This window comes from Bos indicus, chromosome 3 (genome assembly GCF_029378745.1).
Source record: "Bos indicus isolate NIAB-ARS_2022 breed Sahiwal x Tharparkar chromosome 3, NIAB-ARS_B.indTharparkar_mat_pri_1.0, whole genome shotgun sequence".
Lineage (NCBI taxonomy): Eukaryota > Metazoa > Chordata > Mammalia > Artiodactyla > Bovidae > Bos > Bos indicus.
This window is the reverse complement of record NC_091762.1, coordinates 35055115-35078754: the sequence shown is the minus strand read 5'-3', so window position 1 is coordinate 35078754 and position 23640 is coordinate 35055115. Positions and strand designations below refer to the sequence as shown.

The 23640-nt window shown below is 39.6% G+C and overlaps 1 protein-coding gene across 2 annotated transcripts; it reads left to right on the top strand.

Moving 5' to 3' along the window:
* Window positions 1–5020: 5020 nt before the first annotated feature.
* On the top strand, window positions 5021–13624 carry PRPF38B (pre-mRNA processing factor 38B). Of its 2 annotated transcripts, none has more exons than XM_070785991.1 (6): window positions 5021–5588; window positions 8451–8519; window positions 8797–8948; window positions 9025–9085; window positions 11123–11346; window positions 11594–13624. In XM_070785991.1, the coding sequence occupies exons 1-6, from the start codon at window positions 5313–5315 to the stop codon at window positions 12441–12443; spliced, it is 1632 nt and encodes a 543-aa protein (XP_070642092.1). In that variant the 5' UTR covers window positions 5021–5312; the 3' UTR covers window positions 12444–13624. The 2 variants fall into 2 exon arrangements, with proteins under 2 accessions (XP_070642092.1, XP_070642093.1); XM_070785992.1 differs by lacking the exon at window positions 5021–5588 and adding an exon at window positions 5759–6052.
* Window positions 13625–23640: the final 10016 nt, after the last annotated feature.

Below are 23640 nucleotides of genomic sequence, written 5' to 3'. Positions count from 1 at the left end.
ATTGACAGGTTCTACTAACACCTGATAATTCTTTTTTTTTTTTTTTCCCCAAACTTTAAAATTTTTATTTTGTATTGGGATATAGCCAGTTAACAATGTTGTGGTAGTTTCAGGCGAATTGCGAAGGGGCTCAGCCATACATATTCATGTATCTATTTTTCCCCAAACCTAATAATTCTTAAATCTCAATTCATACCTCATCTGATTCATTACTTTGAAGTCATAACCAAGGAAACAGGGATAGCTTTGTCTAACACTTTTGACTATTTATAACAACCTACCAGTAGTATCGGATCTTTATTCTTGGGTACTTTAGTCAATGGCTTCTTTTGTTACTTTAGAATCCTGGTTGTTGTTTTTGTAGTTTGTTTTGAACAATAAAATCTTTAAAATATTAGAACACTTAATTTATGTTTAGTTACATATGGCAATTATTTTAATTATCTATTCATAAATGATACATGTTTATCAAGCACCTTCCACATGCCAGGCTTTTTAAGTAATTGATGGAAACACAAAGGCCCCAGAGTAACCAAAGCAATTTTTAAAAGAAAGAATGAAGTTGGAAGACCTAACCTACTTGATTTCAAAACCTACTATAAAGCTGCAGTAATCAAGGTAGTTTGGTATTGGCGAAAAGATAAAGATCAATGGAACACAGTAGACTTCAAAAGTAGATTCATACATGATGGGTCAGTTGATTTTTGACAAAGATGCTAAAGCAATTCAACAGGGAAGTAAGTCTTTTCAACAAATTGTGCTGGATCAACTAAATAGCCACATGAAAAAAAAAAGAAAGAAAATCAACTCTACCTTACACAAAATTAACTCAAAATGGATCACAAACCTAAGTATCAATTCTCAAATTATAAAACTTTTAGAAAACATAAGAGAGTCATTTCAATCTTAAAGATGGAAGTGTTTAGAACAAAAAAAAGCACAAATCATCAGCAAAACAAAAATTTTATTTGAAAGACACCATTAGCACAATTAAAAGGCAGGAAACAGACTGAAAATCCTTGCAACACGTGTTTCAAAGGATTTCTATCCAGACCATGTAAAATAAAAATCTTCCAACTCAATAAGACAAACAACCACATAAATAAATGGGCAAAAGACTTGAAGTTACTTCACAACAGAAGGTATATGAATGCTGGTAAGTACCTGACATGATGTTCAACATCTGCAAGGTGACTGTAACATTTTACATCCACACCAGCCAAGTCTTGAGAGTTCCAGTTGCCCCATAAACTCATCAACACTTAGTATGAGGATTTTTTTTTTCTTTTAGTCATTCTAAAGGGTGTGCAGTAGTATCTCACTGCGGGTTAATTGTGTAAATTCTAAAGGGTGTGCAGTAGTATCTCACTGTGGGTTAACTGTGTAAATTCTAAAGGGTGTGCAGTAGTATTTCACTGTGGGTTAATTGTGTAAATTAAACCCACAGTGAGATACTACTGCACACCCTTTAGAATGACTAAAATAAAGAAAAAAAAATCCTCATACTAAGTGTTGATGAATTTATGGGGCAACTGGAACTCTCACGACTTTGCTGGTGTGGATGTAAAATGTTAGTCACCTTGCACAACAGTTTGGCTGTTTCTTAAAAAGTTAAACATATACCTATCATATGACTCAGTCAGTCTTATGTCTAGGTATTCACCAAGAGAAACAAAAACATCTACACAAAGACTAGTACACAAATGTTCATAGTTATAGTGACTTTATTTGTAATAGACAAAACTTAGATATCCACATGCCCACCAGCAGATAACTGGGTAAACAAACAGCAGTAATTCCATACCATGGAATACTACACAGTAAAAAAACAAAACAAGCACACATACAACTGATACAAGCAACAAGGATGAATATAAAAATTATTTCAAGTCAAAGAAGCCAGGTAAAAAGGGAACCTAGTGTATGTGTTTATTTATTATAATTCAAGAAAATGCAAACTAATATATATTGACAGAAGGTGATTGCTAGGGATGGCGATGGAGGGAGAGACTGGATTACAAAAGGACACAAGAGTACTTTGGGGGTGATGTATGATTGTTACCTTGATTGTGATGATAGTTTAACGGGTACTGAGGTAGACCTAAGGGTCCCTCTCAAAGTTCTAACCCTTGAAGTTAGAATTTGAAACCCTAATCCCCAAAGATGATGGTATTAGAAGGTGGAGCCTTTGAGAAGTACTTAAATCATGAGGGAGGAGCCCTCACAAATGGGGTTGGTGCTCTTAGAAATCTCAGAGAACTTCCACATCACTTCAGTCTTGTGATTACATAGCTAGAAGGGGCCAACCATGAAGCAGGAAGAGAGTTTTCCCTTGGCCTTGGACTCTCCAGAACTGTAAAAAATAAATTTTTGTTGTTAATACGTTACTCAGTCTGTGATTTTTTTTTTATAGCCTGCAAAGACTAAGACAATAAGTGTACATGTATCAAAATGAAGCAAACCAAACTTCCCAGCTTTATCTATGTGCAGTGTAGTATTCCTAAGTTAAATATAACTTTTTAAATGGGGATAATAGTTATACATTCAGGCTGTTTTAGGGATTCATTGAATATGTCAAGCACTTTATCCTAATACCTGATTTGATATTAATACTTAGTTTGATGCCACTGAAACTTTGACATCAAACTTCAATCTCTCTACTAAGCTTTATCACTCAAAGTCTAGAGGTAAATGAATTTTTAAAAGATTAGGATTTGGCAATTAATGTCACTGAGTAAACTTAATAAACTTATTATCAAGGCAAAAAAATACACATAAAGGAAGAACTGGGTTCAAATTTTTTATCATGCTATTTTTAACAGTAATTCATTAAAATTTGGGATCATCTATTTCCCTTGGGAAGTAAGTCTATACTAATGTATAGAAAAACAAGATCTACTAGGAAGTTAACAACCACTTCTGAAAGCTTTAGTTCTCCGGTATAAATAAAGGAACTAGACAGGATGATTACTTACATACTGTTCAGCTCTAAATACTAATCACTCTAATCATTCATTTCTCATTCATCTTTCCTTGCATTGTCATACCACTGTCTCCTACTGGTTCAACTTCATCCAAGTGTGGATTTTCCCCAGAGTTTCTGTCTTATCCTTTTCCCCTCCTCTGTGTCTAGGCCACTGAACTTAAGATCTCCACCTTCAATTAAGTCAGACAGAGAAGGAAAAATATATAACATCCCTTATATATGGAATCTAAAAAGAAATACAAATGAACTTAGGAAACAGACTCACAGAGAACCAACTTAAGCTTGGGGTGGCGGTAAGAACAGGGGGAAGGAACAGTTAGGGAGCTTGGCATGATCATATACACACTGCTACATTTCAGATGGATAACCACTAAGGACTTACTTTATAGCACAAGGAACTCTGCTCAATGTTCCGTGGCAGCCGGATGGGAGGGGAGTTTGGGGGAGAGTGGATACATGTATAGGTATGGCTGAGTCCCTTCAATGTTCACCCGAAAGGAACACAACACTGCAACAGTCTATATTCCAATACATAATAAAAAATTTAAATACTTAAAAACTCCACCTTCAAACTTCCTACTTCAACAGTTTCTAGGCAAGACTAAATGATTAAAGTGTCACAATGAGAAACCAAATAGGATGGAGAATGGAAAATGTCCTTGGATTTTGGCAATTAGGATAACGCTGAGAGCATCCAAGGTTTTGAGTAAGGAGTGCGGCGCTTTTCGAAGGATGACTCTGGCAACACTGTGAAGAATGAATTGGAACCAGAGACTTTGGCATATTAGCATCGAAGGTGACTTTGAAGTCATAGCTGTAACTCTTGGGTTTAAATGCCATTAAATTACTAATGTTTCATCTTGGCATTCCAGGCACTTGCTGCTGCTGCTAAGTCGCTTTCGTGTCCGACTCTGTGCGACCCCATAGACGGCAGCCCATCAGGCTCCCCCGTCCCTGGGATTCTCCAGGCAAGAACACTGGAGTGGGTTGCCATTTCCTTCTCCAACGCATGAAAGTGAAAAGTGAAAGTGAAGTCGCTCAGTCGTATCCGACTCCCAGCGACCCCATGGACTGCAGTCCACCAGGCTCCTCCGTCCATGGGATTTTCCAGGCAAGAGTACTGGAGTGGGGTGCCATTGCCTTCTCCGTCCAGGCACTTAGGTGGTCCAATTCCTATCCAGTCGTTACTCCCCCATAAGTGTATTTCCTGGCCTCGGTCTGCGAGACTACCCCCTACTGAGCTTGATCTTCCTTGCTTCTATGGATACTCAGGCTGCTTTCCGTTTATAAAACTGCCCAGTCCATGAATACTTGCACAAACTTTACTGCCTTTTTTAGCCTTCTCTTAGCTCCCAAACACCATAAATCTTCTCTAGGTTAACAGTAGCTTTTGAAAAGTGAGACCGATTCTGACTCATTTTCACACCCACCAGCTTCTTCCACCTCTTCCTCCCCCAGTCGGAGTGCATCGGCACAATGGAAGTACTCAAATAGAAGTCACGTAACAAAACGGCGCTACAGGTACAGCAGCTCTTTTAATGCTAAAATGCCTTTTTTTTTCTTTTTTAAACAGTCCAGTAAAATGTTATCTCGACCTTACTGTTGAATAAATTTAGGCTCCAATAATAAGACCTCTGGTCAGACACTACAGCCTGGCGGACGACTTTGCATCGGTATCACATGAATGAATGCGGTCCTATCAGAGAATACGAAAACTGTGAACCCAAGAGACTGCACAGGAATCACGAGTCACGAATTTGCAAGCACACAGCCCTCCGAACGCCTTCCCGCTCAGCTTCCGAAAGGAGAAACCCGGGCCGCAGTGCAACATACAGACCAGACCGACAACCCCCTCCCCTAGCAGCCAAATCCCCAGTGTTAGTCTCCTAAGAGCTGGGCAATGGAGGCCAGCGCCGCGACAGCAGTGCGCGCGGAACTCGCGGAACTGGGAAGAGGAATCTCGAGCCCACCTGGGCGTCTCTGACTGGCCTTCGGCTAAGCTTGGAATTCTGGGGCGTGTTGCGTCACATCCGCCGGGGCCGCCATCTTGCTCCCAGGGGCAGTTGGCGGAAGAGAGCGCGCTCCCAGGCCGCCGGCTCGGTGTCTGCTTGGAGTTCTCGAGGCCCGCGATTCGGCGTCTGCTGTCGACCAGGGGTCCGTCTCTTACGTCCCGGTTGCCCTCCCTCACCCAGCTGGGGGACAGCGAGGCGGCCCCCTCTTCGACGGCGTTCCATGGAGTAGGGTCCCGGACCGTTGTCCCGAAGAGCGAGATTGAGCTTGGCCGCCTCCCCCTCCCTTCTCCCTCCCTCTTTCCTTCCGCCGCAACATGGCTAACAACAGCCCCGCGCTGACAGGCAACTCGCAGCCGCAGCACCAGGCGGCAGCGGCCGCAGCCCAGCAGCAGCAGCAGTGCGGCAGCGGCGGCACCACCAAGCCGGCAGTCTCGGGCAAGCAGGGCAATGTGCTGCCGCTGTGGGGCAACGAAAAGACTATGAACCTCAACCCCATGATCTTGACCAATATCCTGTCGTCGCCTTACTTTAAAGTGCAGCTGTACGAGCTCAAGACCTACCACGAGGTGGTGGACGAGATCTACTTTAAGGTACGAAGCGTCTAGACTTGGCGGGGTGGGGGGGATGTTAAGTTCCGAGGAAGGGGTATGGAGGAAACGGGCGGAGGCGGCCCTCGAGGTCTGATGATCTGTAGATGAGGAAAGGTTGAACGGAGGGGGAGCTGTGGCTTGTAGTTTGCCAGGGAGGGGTCAAACCGGGGCCGCCCTCTCATTTCCTTTTCAGATTTTTAGGGCCGGGAGAGCCCGCCGCCATTGATCTTTCTCTTCCCCCAACCTCCTGCCCGCCCCTGGGGGAGTTGGGACGGGAGGACTGGGGGAGAGGAGAAACGAGTAACTGAAGCCTCTCCAGTTTACAGTTTAAATTTCTTTCTTTTGACGTGGATCTGCTTAGCGCCAACTTGTTGGTGCTTCTCCCGCTCACCCCGGGCCAGTTCATGTATTGACTTCAATGTTGGCCTCGTGTTGTTGGTATTCACTATCCGGACAGGGAAATGGTCAGTGTGTGTGTCGGGTGGGTGGGAGGGTCGAGGGTGGAGAGGTGCAAGTGGAAAAGATGTACCGAAGGCCTGGAAATTTTAGCAGCAGGAGGTCAGGAGTGAGTGGTTACAGTCACCTGTGCGTTGGGCTTATTTAGAATTATCTGGGCCCTGGGCTTCTGCGGCAGGGTCGGTGCTGGCTTGGCTGTGCTGGGGAGCTCACCTGGCGCCTCCTCACTGCACTCTTGTCTCAGTTCTTGTTTCGTTAGCAGGATTGACTCAGTCTTGCAGCGAGGCTCGGAGCAGCCCAGGGTCGCAGGTAGAGGTATGCATTATTAATCATGCTCAATCGCCATAAATGCATTTCCCGGGTTACATGAACGGCTACTTAGATTTTTTTTTTTTTTTTTTGACCATTGGTTTTGGTCTTTTCCTCACGATTTTGGTAGGCTTTCTCCATTTACCTAAAAATTATGTAGTTTTTAAAAATTATCTTCCAGGCCTCCTAAGGTAAACTTATACTATTAAAGAATATCAGTAAATCTTAAAGGTCTTTAAATACTTAAACTAAGACATCTGACATAATACAACACGTTTTATCTGTATTAACTCCTAAAAACCACTTGACAGACCACATAAAGTATCTTCCCTGACCTGAACATATCTGTAGAGGTCTTAAGAGAGGAAATTTTCCTTATTCGCCTTCAGGTTACGTTTTTTTCCACCTTTCCCCCTAATAAGTGAATAGCTTATTAAAGGATTTTGAGATACTAGTTGGTTTTGATAAGAGATCTTATTTTGAGAATATAGTTCAACTTTGGGTATATAAAGTAAACTGAAATTTCGGTGTACTCTTAATAAAGTATTGTAAGTAATTGTAATATTGTGAACTAGATTTTCTTTTTTTTTTTTTTTTAAGGTAAGGCCTTTTTCAGTGTGGATACAATGTGGTGAATATTTAACCCTTATTCAGTTGAGGTCGGGTTCCTGCTTTTTGTGGCAGGTTCTGTTTAATAACCTAGGCAAATGTTAATAGGATTGAGGGAAAAGCTTGTTTTCAAATTTTACATACTGTGTCTTGAAACACTCAAGATTCTACTACAAATTATTTAAATTTAATTATAAAATTGAAGACTCGGGTTTTGTTATCCAGATGAAATAATCATTGAAATATATAGGCTTCCTATTTTGTAAGTCGATTTTGTATGGCATCTACCCCTTTGGTTAGCCTTTAAGGAATTGAAACATCTCTTCACAGCAAGGTGGGGGAAGGAAATAAAACTCTCAAGCAGTGCAGCTTAGTCCACTGAGCAAAATAGTGTAGTGTTTACATTTAAATGCATGCTTTTCTGTCTGAGTCACTGACAAGGACTGTTTCATGTAATAATGGATGGGTGGAAGTAAAATTTTAGAAATATGTAGTAAAAGAACAGGATTTCAAAACCATTTGGTTTTGTTTCAAGTTAAGAAACTAATATGGATCTTATTTTTCCAAAACACCTTTGTTATATCTGTTGTACAGCTAATCTTTCTTTGCTGTTTTTAGGTGAAATATATTGTTTTTATAGGGTGCCCCACTTTAGCAAAGATCTGTATCTTTGAATATACTTGACAATGCAAGTTATACTTACCGTTTCTGACCCAGTTTATATTTTGGGGGAAAATTGAATTGGTTCACATAATCAGGCTGAAAATATACAGTAACTAGAATAATCTGTGTGTAGGTATGGCCTTTGTAATTTCATCTTTAGTCAGAAATGAACATAATGCTTGATCATGGTTTTAAAAAAGTGTGTAAATATAAAGTTTCATGATTTTGCTTCAGAAGTAATTTGTTACTACTTTAGCATACTTCATTTTTTCTTTTTTGTATTTTTTAAATTCTTTCAAGTTTTTTCTTTATTTTATAATGTGGAATTTTAAATCACCACGAAATTGAAATATTAAGGGTATTTTAAAGTTTTTTTTTTTTTTAATACTTAAACTTTGTTAATACTTTCTGCTATAAGTTGGGGCTTTAATCCATTTTAAAATGAGGATTTTTATTTTTTTAAGTAATTCATAATACAAAATTGAATATCAATTTTTAAGTGTGTAAGACTAGAAATTTCATATCTCCACCTGTATCTGCTTCCTACAAAGCTAGTTTAATGGGATTTCTGCTGTGTAAAGTTGTTGAGGTTTTGTTAAACCCTAGGTTGCTTTATTGGTGCTATTTAAAATAAATATCTAAGCAGTTTTCAGAGATGGTTTACATACTTTAAAATGTATGTAAACAAAACATATACATCATGTCAAAATGCCCAACTTCCAAACTTTGGGAAGAGCTGCTCTGTTATGGATTGGGGTTTACTTGAATCATTTTTTAAAAATTCAAAGCATGAATGTTTGTTGTGTTTCTCTTTTCTACTTTCAGGTCACGCATGTTGAACCATGGGAGAAAGGAAGCAGGAAAACAGCTGGTCAAACAGGGATGTGCGGAGGGGTAAGTAGAAGTACGTGCATTTTTCAGTTTTTCTGTGTCTAATAACTAAGTTTATATTTGGAAAACTAAAAGTTTGTCAATTACATACCAAGTTACAATTAATGTTTTTTAAAAATCTAAATTCAAGTGTTCCTTGGGGTTAGAAAAGCATTTTTTTTTTAATGGTCTGTTCTCAGTTCTGGATTATATCTTGTATTAATACCTAACAGGATTAATCAATTGGTATTAAATATCTCTGTTAATTACTTTACCACTTTCTTAATTCTTTCCCTTAAAGGTTCGAGGTGTTGGAACAGGAGGAATTGTTTCTACAGCTTTTTGCCTGTTATACAAATTATTTACTCTGAAATTAACTCGCAAGCAAGTGATGGGTCTTATAACACACACAGACTCTCCATATATTAGAGCCCTTGGATTTATGTATATAAGGTGAGCATACGTTTCTCTACATTTTCAATATCTTATTTTAATTGACTTAGGCTTAATCAGTCTTTTGTGATTCTAGGTACACACAGCCCCCTACAGATCTGTGGGACTGGTTTGAATCCTTCCTTGATGATGAAGAGGTATGTCAACAAGGGTAATAATTAATTTTCTTCTGATTATTCTTTTTTAATATTTTTTATTTATTGATGATTTAACATCTTCCAGAATTTTCTGTACCTAAACTTATTTCACTCACATACTTTTGGAATTAATGTCCTGTTACTAAAATTAGGGTGGATTTTATATGTCTTAGGTTAAATTTTTTAAGTCTTGTTTTCACATTTTTAAATTGTTTAGATTTATTTTGCTAACTATTGAAAGTTTTCTCTTCCTAGTTGTGTTCTGTGTATTGATCTTGACTTGTACAGTTGATAGTGACTTTTTAGTTGGCCATGTTCAAGATTGAGGTGGTAAGACATGCACATAGAAATAGTAATTATTGCTTTTTTTTACATGTATATTCTGGGACTTTTCGGTTTTTTACCCTATAACTTCCTCCAAATAGTAATATTTCCATTTGCATAGAAGTGCAGAATTTTAGAGCTACGTGGAATTTAAATAGGGTGAGGGTTTAGATCACTTGTTCAACATGATCAGACTATTTCAGTCCCAGCTTTCTAACTCTTACTATACTATATATGTTTACAGAAAGAAACCTCTCTTTAGTAGTTCAGAATTTTTTTTTTTAATGTAAAACTTAGCATTCAAGCTTAAGTTTGAACTTGTTACATTTGTTCAGAAAGTACTTCAGAAGACATTACTGTGTCAGATTTAAATCATACATGTATTAAAGTCCAAAATCACAAAAAGACCTTGATAATGATCAGTGTCCATATATCTATCCCCACCATTACACTTTGTTTTAAGGTTCATAAAGTAAACTGAGTGGTGTTTTAGTAGTCCTATTTAAAGTGTATCCAAAGAATTGGTTGTATTAAAGGATAGTCCTAATGGAAATCTTTCTGGTGTGTTTTTATTACTACACGCACAACTAAAAAAATCTCACTCATATAGACATGGAGAATTTTTCTCTGCACATTTTTTTTGGTAAATAGGCAATTTACAGTCTGTTTATTATCTCGGAAGAGGCCAAAAGTGTGTTAGATGATAAGTCACAATCTTTAAAGTTTTTTCTTTTTAGATAAGATTTTTCAGGCTAGGGCGCTTCTCCTTTCTATATTTAAAAAGCATGTCCCGCTTCATAATTGGTATTAGGTTTGTTTCTGAATGCTTCTGTTTAATCTGTTTTTTATTGTATTTACAAACCTGAGGCTTTCTATTTAAGCTAACTTATTGTTTTCTTCCTTAGATATCTGCAGCGATTATATTTGGAAATACTGTATATCTGAACACTTAAATGTGTGTGAGTGCAAGCAGTTTTACCTTTAGCTCTTGTTTTCCTGTTTAGATAACAAATCTCACTTTCCTTGTGTGCTTGCACTATAGGTTTGGGACTGACAATAGCTGACTAACATGTCCTGAGCTGTGAGAGGGCATAGCAAGAAGGCCTTCATGCGGTAATGACCCTTTTCAGAGACAATGGTCATCATGGATTATGCGTTTCCAATTATTTGTTTATTTATTTATTTTCTACATAACTCTAAATTAGAAACCTCACTGCTTCATGGCAGTTGGTTTGCTATTGCTTCCAGTTTTATTAGGGCTTCATTTTATATTAGAGCTGTTAAAAGATAATCTTTAGACAGGAACTGTTTAAAGTAGTTCATATGTAGCTAGGTTACACCGCTAGGAACAATGTATGCAAACGTGTCCACAGAAATAAAATGTATAGTTAGTAGGTATGTGGAATGTAAATTTGATTGTTCCAAATAGTCTAGTAATGTAAGGGGGTGTTTCATATTCTTTTTTAACTGAGAGAGGTCACTTCTCTTTCTGTCCATGAGGTTGCAGGGTTTGTTCTCACCTGCATGCACACACTGAGCCCAGATATTTCTGTGTATCATTCATTACCAGATTAGAAAGGTACACAAATTGAAATTTTTCTGTTAGAATTTTTTTGTATTTGAGATTCCAAAGATGGTTATATTTTTTATAGTATTCTTGTATTTACTCAGATAAATTTTTTGACGGCCAGGATATCTTTTGTGTTTCTGTAGGACCTAGATGTGAAGGCTGGTGGAGGCTGCGTAATGACCATTGGTGAAATGCTGCGATCTTTTCTCACAAAACTGGAGTGGTTTTCTACTTTGTTTCCGAGAATTCCAGTTCCAGTTCAGAAAAATATTGATCAACAGATTAAAACCAGGCCAAGGAAAATCAAGAAGGACGGAAAGGAAGGCACTGAGGAAATAGACAGACATGCTGAGCGCAGACGCTCAAGGTAATGTAACCCTTGAGCTACTGTAGCTTTAAAACGTGCTTTACGCAAAAGTTCTTGGAAATTAGTATCACATTCTTAGGTATAATTTGTCATCTTTTCCCCATTTTCTACCCTTAAGGGCATGTTCAACAAATTATGCATCTGTAAATGAGAACAGGCAGATATTTTGCTTAAATTATTCTTGGTGGGTAATACTTATGTTTTATTCAATTTTTTTCTCCCCTTCCTCCTTTTTCCTGAATATTAGGTCTCCAAGGAGATCACTGAGTCCACGAAGGTCCCCAAGAAGATCCAGAAGTAGAAGCCATCATCGAGAAGGCCATGGGTCTTCTAGTTTTGACCGAGAATTAGAAAGAGAGAAAGAACGCCAGCGACTAGAGCGTGAAGCCAAAGAAAGGGAGAAAGAAAGGCGAAGATCCCGGAGCATTGATCGGGGACTAGAACGCAGACATAGCAGGAGTAGGGAAAGACATAGAAGCCGTAGTCGAAGTCGTGATAGGAAAGGGGATAGAAGGGACAGGGATCGAGAAAGAGAGAAAGAAAACGAGAGAGGTAGAAGACGAGACCGTGACTATGATAAGGAAAGAGGTAATGACCGAGAAAAGGAGCGATCACGAGAACGGTCCAAGGAGCGGAGAAGTAGGGGTGAGGTAGAAGAAAAGAAACATAAAGAAGACAAAGATGATAGGCGACATAGAGATGACAAAAAAGATTCCAAGAAAGAGAGAAAACATAGTAGAAGTAGGAGCAGAGAAAGGAAACATAGAAGTAGGAGTAGAAGTAGAAACGCAGGGAAACGAAGTAGAAGCAGGAGCAAAGAGAAATCAAGTAAACATAAAAATGACAGTAAAGAAAAATCAAACAAACGAAGTAGAAGTGGCAGTCAAGGAAGAACTGACAGTGTTGAAAAAAGAAAACGAGAACATAGCCCCAGCAAAGAAAAATCCAGGAAGCGTAGCGGAAGCAAAGAACGTTCCCACAAACGAGATCACAGTGATAGCAAGGACCAGTCTGACAAACGTGATCGCCGAAGGAGCCAAAGCATAGAAACAGAGAGCCAAGAAAAACAACATAAAGACAAAGAGGAGACTGTGTGACAATTTTTTTGTAAAAGTGGATCACATTGAATCCTATAAACGTTGGATTAAATCTGCTTTTTTTTTCCTCCCAAGTTGAGATTGTGCAGTAGTTACGCACTCTTCAAGCTCCCTGTAGGCTGCATTTTCATTTCCTCTTTGTGTAGGGAAGTGCCTTTGTAATCCCATTTATTGCATTGATGTCTTCACCCAATTGTTGAGTTTGATACATGATGCACAGATTGTTCTTGCATTTTATTGTTTAACTGTTTTTGAGATGTACAGTCTGTACATATGTCCTGAAAATGTTTTAATTCCTTTGGCATGGTTGCCATGTTGGTTAAATTTGTATAAGGCAATAAACTGCCACTAATTCTATTTTTGTTTTGTAGGTGTGGGATTATGGTTTGTGTACTGAAGTTAGCATGGCTGTGCTTTTCGTAATAGAATGCTAAAGACTTTGAAAATGGATCTAGGATGTCTATTATAGGAGAATTAACATGCTTTCAGTGTACATGAAGGCAGCAGTTTTAGGATTAACATTCTTGCCCACTGTATATTGTCTTGGAAGGCTCTTGTTAATATGTTAAACCTAATAGTCTCTACAGTTACCTTTAGAGAGAATTTATGAGAAGTTAGTTTCTGATGCAGAGGCTTCAATTAGGCTGTGATTTGATCAAAAGTCCTTTTAGCATTCTACCTCAAAGGGACACTGTTAGTATGCCTAAAATTGATTCACTTAGTTTTCCTTTTTTATTTGAAAAAAATACATGACATGTAATCTTTTTCTTGAATTTTTCAGATTTTAAAGTACTATATTAAAGGAGAGATTAATGTCTAAAGCCTAGCATTCTTACAGCAACCCTATACTAACGTGAGATTGGGAGAGGGTGGGGCAGGTGAGTAGAGAAATGGGTATAAGCCTCAAGCTTCCAAAGTGTTTTTATAAATGGAAAATACTTAAATTATGAAACAGCTTGATATAGTGTCCTTTTTTTAAATTCAAAACTTTTTTTATTGAAAATGAAGATTGCTGTTTGAGTTTTTAAACTTAATCTAGAAGAGAGAAGTATTAAAAGTAATGCTTTGCTGCATTATTTAAGATTATCAGCAAATTATTTGATAGATTGTTCTTATGACTTGTATTCTGATTACAAAGAACGATCATGAGTGTGGAATAAATTACTGGATTAAATCCTTTATCCTGGGTGTTGGCTTCCCCCTTTTGTTAACTTTATTGTGGAAATAGATACAATGTTAGTAGAGTCACACTTTGAGCAGAAGGATATCTTAGTGCCCAAATGATAAGTAAATTTTAAATGTGTAGATGAAATTAGACATACATGATGGCCAGCAATATTTACTAGAGTTCTTAATAACAGTTCCCTTTATCCTTGGGTGTTACTTGCATCAATAGGTTGTTTTTGGTTTGAATAATTAGTTTCACATCAGACGTCCTTATTGCAGGACTTTGCAATTAGGTTATATATTAGAATCATTTAAAATTTGGACTTGAAAGAGCTTTTAAAAATAACTCTTCCAATTCTTATAACAGAGGCCCAAAGATCAGCCATTGACAGGACTATAAGGGAGTCTTCTAACAGTATTAACTGACCATATTAACATTTGTTTTCTCTCACTATTCATATTGGCCAGTGAGATGGGCACTCAGATGCCACCTTGCAAAAAACCATTAAATGGGACAAAGTACATTTGGCAGAGTTCTTCATATGTGGGCTTAACATTTGTACTTATTTAACTTGAGAAAAATCTCATTAAATGAAGGAATTCTAAGAAAATACTCTTAAGAGTAGAATATTCAATGATCTTTTAAGCTGAGTATCAAGTGAATGAACACTAGATAGGTAGAAATTAGAAAACTTCCTGAATGATGAAAGCCAGTAGATTTAACAAATATTTAGCATACCTAAATGGATGGTGCTACTCTTTTGAATATAGTTAATTTGGTGGTGTATTTTGGTAAAACATGGAAAGAATTTATTTCAAATAGAAGTGAAAATATCACTGCATTTAGTTTCCTGTCATTTTGCTTCTGAGCATTTTGATATATAGGAAAACATGTAAATAATACTAATTAATGCCAGACATATGCATGACTTAATGCGGAGAATAGCTTTCTAAAAGACTGAAAACAAGTGGCTCTGAAAGACATCTCAGGATTGTTTCTTGCAATTTTTGAGAAAACTTATTAAAAAGCTTTTGATAGAGCTTAATATAATTAGCAGTATAATCAGCAGCCTCTCTGCAGTTTTCTCAATTTACTAAAATTTCACTTTTCCATGTATCATCTTGCATCTGTTTTCTAATGTTCAGTTTGCAATTAAATCCAATACATGAGCTAGTATGTTATTAGTCTTAAGATTTTAATACAAAATTTACATTTTAATACCTCCTGATTTATAATCTATTAGTTGGGTTTAGTTTCTTACATCCTCTAAGGCAGTAGTCCTTAACCTGAGTCATAGACTTCTTTTTTGGAATCTAATGAAACCTACAGATTATGTCTAGAAAAATAAAAAGGGTTCTAAAATTCACTCGTAATTTCAAAAGAACTACAGTTGTTCCATTCCTTTCCTTTTTTTTTTTTTTTTTTTTTAATCTGTGTTTAAAAAAACAGAATTATGTAGTTGGTAATGAACAACACATTTGGGACCTGAGAGAGTCAACTCAGTCATGTCTGACCCTTTATAGCCCACCAGGCTCCTTTGTCCATGGGATTCTCCAAGCAAGAGTACTGGAGTGGGTTGCCATTTCCTCCTCCAGGGGATCTTCCTGACCCAGAGATTGAACCCACATCTCCCTCACTGGCAGGCAGGTTCTTTACCACTAGTGCCCCTTGGAAAGCCCAAGAAGAATGGCTTCCCTAACTGGGAATTGAATCACCCAGGCAGTGGTGAATGCACCGAATCCTAACCACTAGAGCATAGGGAGCATTTGATAGTCTAAAATTCCTTCATCTCATCGTGAAATCTTGAACTTTACAAATAGTTCTGAGGTGGCATTTTCACTTTAGGATAATTGGCCGTCAGCGTTTGTTACTGCAGGAAACACGGCAACATGAATACAACCAACTGAAAAACATCACCATCGTAGCTGACTTAAAATCCATTAGTCTTGTTTCCCAGAGCATTGATTGTTACATTTCTATTTCATAATAATGATCCATAATGTATTGCACAGGTAAAATTACTCAGGTTGGGGGGGTATGTGTGTATGTGTTAGTCATTCAGTTGTGTCTTAACTGCAACCCCATGGACTGGAGCCCATCAGGCTCCTCTGTTCATGGGATTCTCCAGGCAAGAATACTGGAGTGGGTAGCCATTCCCTTTTCCAGGGAATCTTCCAGATCCAGGGATTGAACCCAGGTCTCTTCCTGTAGTTCGGTAGGCAGATTCTTTACTGATTGAGAAGCAGGGTGGTGTCTAAAGTGAGTTAAACTTGAATTATTCAACAACTGACCTCTTTTGTATTTCATATAATACAAGCCATGACATTTTATTATAAGAATCAGGAAAGAGAATTTCATGGCAGTCCAGTGGTTAGGACTCTGTGCTCTCACTGCCTAAGGCCTGGAGTCAATCACTGGTTGAGGAACTAAGATCCTACGAGCTGCTTGGTATGACCAAAAAAAATTAATCAGCTTCCCTGATCAGCAAATACCTAAAGTCCAGTAATCCATACAGTGGGCTTTCCTTTGTTAGTACTTTTTTCAGCCATTGGGAAGCTGAATTATTTCTCTATTGAGTCCGTGGATTTAGCTGACACCCACAAATAAATTCTTAACATTTTGAATAAACAATGTAAGTGAAAACAAAAATATGACAGTGCTTGCTGAGCAAATGCAAGAGAAATACTCTTGCCTTCTCTTCCTACCCTCCTATTTAGAAATTCTGAAATCACCAGTTGCTTGCTACTCAGGAGGGCCAAAAGAGATTTCTTAGATGCTGGACTCATCCACCCAGTCCAAGTACTGGTTCAGTGAACATTTCTTCCTGAATAAATTGTTTTATCTCTGACCCCTGTTCTGGTAAATTGAGTTAAATTGAGCCTTGTAGGACTACCACTGATTTATGGGTCAATTACCTATTTCCTAGCTGCTAAATCCACCGGTCATTGCTCTGCTTTGTAATAACAGGATCTGAGCCCTTCAGATACTTCTCTTGCTTGTTGGCAAGTTTTGTTAAGCTTGTCAATGGATGCTGAAGGCTTGCTGCAGAAAGAAGGCACTTCTCTTTGTGGTTCTGATATTTTTTTTCTTTTGCAGTGTAGGGGCCTGTGGCATGTAGGACACCCAGTGTTGCCTCACAGGAGGGGTTTCCCAGCAAGCCCACTGGTCCCCCTGCCAACTTCCCAGCCTGTCTTGCTGGTGCTCCAGCTGGCAACTTCCCAGTGGGTGGCTTCCTAACTAGTTTCATTGACACCTCCTCTCAAGCCCTGGATCTCAGTGGATCACAGCCACGCCCTCTCCAACAAAATCTGGATCTCAGCCTTGCAATGGAAATTTCTTCCAGATTTTCTCTTAAGTCCCCTTCCTTAGCCCTAGAGGCAGTGACTGCTCCTATAGCCACTATTTCTGTATTCTTAAGAGCTTTCTTTACCCTTAGTAGCCCTGTTACTGGTTAGTAATTCTTTATATAAAATTTTCCTTGTTCAAATTACTGTGTGTTTTCTCTCTCCTGACTGGACCCTGACTGATACTTTAATAATAGATTAAGATACCAGTCATAAGGGTGCCACTTCATTAGGTTGGTTGGTAACTCCTGATGTAGTCTGGTATGAAGGAGTCAATCGAAGAAGTATTTTGAGAATTATGTAAGTGAATCATACTGACTCCTGAGAACTAAGAATTGTTCAGTCCTTAGAAGAATGGAAAAGACTTGTAGAGTTGTCATCATGAAGATGCTCATGTGAAAGGGATACCATGATAAACAACTTTCCTGAAGCTCCCTTGCTTCTGGCTGACTTTCTTGTGTTTTTTTGTTTTCCGTTATGCTATGCTATGCTATGCTAAGTCGCTTCAGTCATGTCCGACTCTGTGCGACCCCATAGACGGCAGCCCACCAGGCTCCCCCATCCCTGGGATTCTCCAGGCAAGAACACTGGAGTGGGTTGCCATTTCCTTCTCCAATGCATGAAAGTGAAAAGGGAAAGTGAAGTCGCTCAGTCGTGTCCGATTCTTAGCGATCCCATGGATGCAGCCTAACAGGCTCCTCCTTCCATGGGATTTTCCAGGCAAGAGTACTGGAGTGGGGTGCCATTTCCATTATGGTCAGTGGATATTCTTGCAATTTCTCTGTTTCCCATAAGATTACCTGAATTTCTCTTCCTTGAAACCCATGAGCCTTGTAGTTTGTTTTATTGTAACCACCAAGAATCCCTGATCATTGGAGGTCTTGTCAATTTCCTTTACACTTAATTCTTAACCTGTCTGCGCTTGGTACAAGTAAGACTATGTCCTCTATCTGATTGGATTGGCAAAGAAGTCCTAGGTACAATTCCCTTTCCTTGGTAGAAACGAGTTCCTCGAAGGGGAGGTACAGAAATGGTGGAAGAATGGAGTATGAATGAGGGCAACCATAAATCTCCATAGTGTCCAGTCTTTTTCTGGACAATCAGTTCTGCTCTGTATTCCTACTTTCTTTTTATTTACCTTCCGGTGGGTATTTCAGATATTCACTAGTTTCTTAAGTCCTCTACTCCACCTCCACACTTTCCACACACAGAGACTACCCAGTGGACATTCCTACACTTGTTGCCTTCTCTTCTCCAAACTAAAAGATGAACTGTGGTCACATCTATCCTGTTCTCCTCCTACTTCTCTTTATCCATCTGTTAAATATTGCAAATTCGGCCTGAAGCTTATGCCTTGTGCTTATACCTTATTTGTTCATTCATGTGTCAGAGACTTCCCCAGTTCAATATCCATTTTCTGTTCCTTTCTAGCAATAGAATTTGTTCTTTTCTTAGCCACATGATGGGATGAGGGAACTTGTTTCCTGACCAGAGATTGAACCCATGCCCCTGCCTCCTGCAATGGAAGCATGGAGTTTAAACACTGGACCACCAAGAAAGTCCCTAGCAATAGAACTTTTTGATTGTGTATGCCATTTTCTTTTCTTTCAGCTCAGTTGACATAGCCAGGAGACCAACTTCTCACCAACAGGATGTATGTGGCAGCAGGAACCTTTCTTTAAAAGCTTACTGGCATATAGTTCATCTTTTCTTTTCCCTCTAACATTGCTGAATTCTGCTGCTTAGAACTTTGATTTGACAGCTGGAGCTTTATCTTGGACTAGTAAAAAGAAGGCCTCATCCTAGGGATGGCCGACTAAAAAATTTAAGGGAACGTGGCTTCCTCAGGACTCCATGGAATAGAGTTGCAACTCCTGGATGCTCTGCTCCAACACTTACGAAACTTAAAAGAAACTTCTGTTTAAGCCACTTTCTTTATAGTTTTTCAGTCACTTTCAGCAAAATGAATCCTAGCATTATATATTTGAAATCTGGAATTGTATGCTAAGTAACAAAACTGAGGGGCTTCCCTGGTGGCTCAGAGGTAAAGAATCTGCATGGAGAAGAAAATGGCAACCCACTCTAGTACTCTTGCCTGGGAAATCCCATGAACAGAGGAGACTGGTGGGGGGTCCATGGGGGTCCCCAAAGAATTGGATACAACTTAGCAATTGAACAACAATAAAACCTAAAATACTTAACATTAGCTTGGAGGTTGGGCATCAAGAAACATGGACACAGGTATTGTGGGCTGGAAAGCTGATGATGCTTATTATGCAGCATCATAAAATATTATCTTTCTTTCATTATCTTTTTTAACATTTTACTTTTTGGCCATGCTGTGCAGCCTGTAGGATCTTAGTTCCCTGACCAGGGATCAAACTTGAGCTACCTGCAAACGGGGGTGCAGAGTCTTAACCACAGAAATGTCAGGGAAGTACCTCATTCTTTTAGCTTTTATTTTCAGCCCTTCTCGTGGCCTTTGGATGACTGACTAACATGATTTTCCTAGTATTATCCTATTAGTGCCCTAAGAATGTTTAAACAGGGCTTCCCTAATAGCTCAGTTGATAAAGAATCTGCCTGCAGTGCAGAAGACCTGGGTTCAATCCCTGGGTTGGGAAGATCCCCTGGAGAAGGAAATGACAACCCACTCCAGTATTCTTGCCTGGAAAATCCTGGAGACAGAGGAGCCTGGTGGGCTACAGTCCATGGGGTCACAAGAGAAAGACATGACTTAGCAACTGAACCACCACAATGTTTAAACAGACTCCATATCCCTTAGGACCTAAACTCAAGCATTTACTGCTTTGCAGAATTCCCATTTCTGAAAGGAAAATTTCAGACAGTTGGTAAGCATAGGAATTCAAAATTTTAAAATAAATTTATAGAAAGCAACTGCATTATATGATTATTTCCTGATGGAACTGTTCAGCAATAGCACTCATAATCTATTTGACTACAACTAAGAAGTTGACTTTAGCCAGAAATCAGTTGCTGCTGACATAAAATCATCGTATGTTTCTACCTCTTCTCTGAACCTCTCAGCTCCTCTAATGTTCATGTCCACAGATTGTATCATCTGCTCTCAGTTGTTCATGTCATCCATAGACTTCAAAAGATATTCCCCGACAATTTTAATGCTTGTTGGGAGCAGTAGGTGGGTTGTTTATTTTTTTAACTTTATTTTTGGCTGTGCTGGGTCTTTGTTGCTATGCAGGCTTTCCTTTGTTGTGTAGAGTTGGGGCTACTCTCTAGTTGCCACGCATGGGCTTCTTATTATGGTAGCTTCTCCTGTTTCAGAGCACGGGCTCTAAGGTGCATGGGCTTCAGGAGTTGCAGCACACATGGGCTCAGTGGTTGTGGATCCCTAGCTCTAGAGCACAGGCTCAGTAGTTGGGACACATAGGCTTTGTTACTCCAGGGCACGTGGGATATTCCCAGACCAGGGATCGAATCTGTGTCTCCTGCATTGGCAGGTGGATTCTTTCCCACTGAGCCACCAGGAAAGCCCTGGTATTGTTTAGTCAGTAAGTTGTGTCTGTCTGACTCTTGCGACTATAACCCATCAGGCTCCTCTGTCCATGGATTTCCCAGACAAGAATACTGGAGTGGGTTGCCATTTCCTCCTCCAAGGGATCTTCCCAACCCATGGATTGAACCCATGTCTCCTGCTTGGCGGGTGTGTTCTCTACCACTGAACCACAAGGGAAGCCCCGGTTCAATACTTAAGGCTTAACAAATGTCTCAATACCTCTTTCCTCACTGCTACCAGAATTCTTAGTGATTCCAGTACCCATCGAACAATTTTTCCAATCAGGCCTTTCAATTTCTTGATCACCTGACTTGTAATGCTTTTTTTTTTTTTCTTCCACCTGAACTCAGCTGCTGTTTCCCATGGTTAACATCTTAGAACTGGACCATCACCAATAGCAAACTTCTCCATAGTTCCATTTCAAACATCCCATTCTCTATTCATCTACTCCCCATTTTCTGCTTACTTCCCTCGCATATCCTTTCCAACAATTCTTTAACTCCACTGGGTCCTCCTGTCTATTGTTCCTGCCACCTTTTCATTCTCCACTGTGGTCCCTTCCACCTCCATGGTCACAAGGCAGCAAGCCTCACTTTCTTGCCCACCCAGCTTAGTTTCCACAATCCATTATTGGAAATCACTTCTTTGTAAACATTCTCAGTTCCCTTGCTGCAGTCTCTCTCCATCATGGCTGCCTCATAATACTGCTATGTGTATGTGTTAGTCACATCCAACTCTGCAACCCCAGGAACTGTAGCCTGCCAGGCTCCTCTGTCTGTGGAATTCTCCAGGCAAGAATACTGGAGTGGGTAGCCATTCCCTTCTCCAGGGGATCTTCCCAACCCAGGGATCGAACCCTGGTCTCCTGCATTGCAGGCAAATTCTTTACCGTCAGAGTCACCAGAGAAGCCCCCAATTAGGACTAGAAGTAATACCCTAGTCTTACTTAAATACAACTCTCAGTCTTCTCTGTGCCTGCACATGACCAGAAAAATAGACAACCATGCTGACTGGCATCTCTTTAAATTCATGACCATGACCATGAATGAGTGGAACTCTGGGCTTGTGTGAGCCTGAGCATGGTGCCTCAAATTTTGCTCCTTTTCTGCCTCTCTAGCCTCACCCTCATCTGACCCTGGTAGATGCCATAGTGCACCATTCACTTTGGTAAATCTCCCCTCCTGAAATCAGGCAAGGAGCAACTGTATTTGTTCATCTCCCAGTCTTTGGATGTGGTTGCCCCAGGGAAGAGTGTGTGATTTTGAGCAAGGAACTCTAGGCTAAGGGCAAGCTTGAGAGAGGCTCAGCTAGCGTTCCAGCCACCAACACTTCCGCAGCTAGGGGGTGTGAGTGCTCATCTTGCTCTGGCCAAGCCCTCCTGCTCTTCAGGCCCTTTCCTTTTCCTCCTCCCTCCGCCTGGCATGTTCTTTTCCTGTTTCCAAGGGACTTATCCTCTCTTCCCTGATGTCCATGCTCAAGCACATCATTGCTGGAGAAGTCCTCTCTGACTGTGGTATACAACTCAACTCCATCCCTCCATATTCTCTCCTGTTACTCTGCTTTTTGTTCATGTTTAGCGATACCTGGCATTAAATAGTTCTAACATTAGCTGCTTCTTTTGGTCTTCCTCTTACTAGAGTCCTCCATGAGTGCAGAGCTCTGATTTGCTTCTGTTTATATCCCCAGTGCCCCTAACAGTGCCTGGTATGCAGTAGGTACTCTATGAAAGTGAAAGTGTTAGTCACTCAGTCCTGTTGTGTCTCACTCTTTGCAACCCCTTGGACTGTACCTGCCAGGCTCCTCTCTCCATGGAATTCTCCAGGCAAGAATACTGGAGTGGGTTGCCATACGCCCTTCCAGGGGATCTTCCTGACCCAGGGATGGAACTGGGGTCTTCCCACACTGCAGGCAGATTCTTTACTACCTGAGCCATCAGGGAAGCCCCATAGAAACTTGTTAAATGCACAAGTGAAAATGTCTTGAATGCATAGTAGTCAACTCACAGAAGAATGGTTTAGTGGAAGGATCTTAGAGTATAGAGTTAGACTGATTTTTTTAAAACAACTTTAGTGAGATAAACTGACATACCATAAACTGCACATATTTATAATATAAACTCAATGTTTTGACATATGTATACACACATGAAACCATCACCATAATTTAGATAACATACATGTGCTTCATCCCCAGTTTTGTAATCCCTCTTGTAAATGGCAGGTGGTAATAGGGCTGGATGAATTTAATGTTTTTGTTAAGGATCTCCCACTCTTTCTCGGCGCAGGGACATGCTCCAGTCCTTTTTTTGTCTTTCTTTCTCTGAATATAATTGGCATATAACATTGTCAAGTTTGAAGTATAAATCTGGGGTGTACAAGTGTTGGTTTGATACATTTCTATATTGTACTTTTTTTTTTTTTAAACTTTACAATATTGTATTAGTTTTGTAATCCCTCTTTTCTGCCCTTTGCCATCCCAGGCAACCACTGATTTGCTTTCAGCTTTCAGAGTACTTTGCATTTTCTAGAATTTTATATAATCGGATAGGTCTACATATATATATATTTTTTGGCTTGGCTATTTTTCAGTCAGAATAATTATTTTGAGATTCATTCCTGTTGTATGTATCAGTAGTTCGTTCATTTTTTCACTAAGTACTAGTCCATTTGTTTGTCATTCAGTTTGTTTGTTGGACTTGATGTGCTTACATTTTGGTGCTATTTTAAAAATACTGCTAGAAATATTTGTGTAAAATTTAAAAATTTTCTATTTGAGTATAGTTGGATTGTGTGAGTTTTACTGTACAGCCAAGTAAATCAGCTATATGTATACATATATCCCCTCTCTTTTGGATTTCCTTCCTATTTAGATCCCTACAGAGCAATGAGTAGAGTTCCCTGAGCCATGCAATAGGTTCTCATTCAGTTCAGTTCAGTTCAGTCACTCAGTCGTGTCTGACTCTTTGCGACCCCATGAATTGCAGCACGCCAGGCCTCCCTGTCCATCACCAACTCCCGGAGTTCACTCAAACTCACGTCCATCAAGTCGGTGATGCCATCCAGCCATCTCATCCTCTGTCGTCCCCTTCTCCTCCTGCCCCCAATCCCTCCAAGCATCAGGGTCTTTTCTAATGAGTCAACTCTTCGCATG

What these genes read in the sequence shown, in the direction of transcription:
- PRPF38B (XM_070785991.1), top strand. Translation starts at nt 5,313, where the DNA reads ATGGCTAACAACAGCCCCGCGCTGACAGGCAACTCGCAGCCGCAGCAC. An exon ending in CTTGGATTTATGTATATAAG is followed by an intron (nt 8,949 to 9,024) that starts GTGAGCATACGT and finishes TTGTGATTCTAG; the next exon opens with GTACACACAGCCCCCTACAG. An exon ending in CCTTCCTTGATGATGAAGAG is followed by an intron (nt 9,086 to 11,122) that starts GTATGTCAACAA and finishes GTGTTTCTGTAG; the next exon opens with GACCTAGATGTGAAGGCTGG.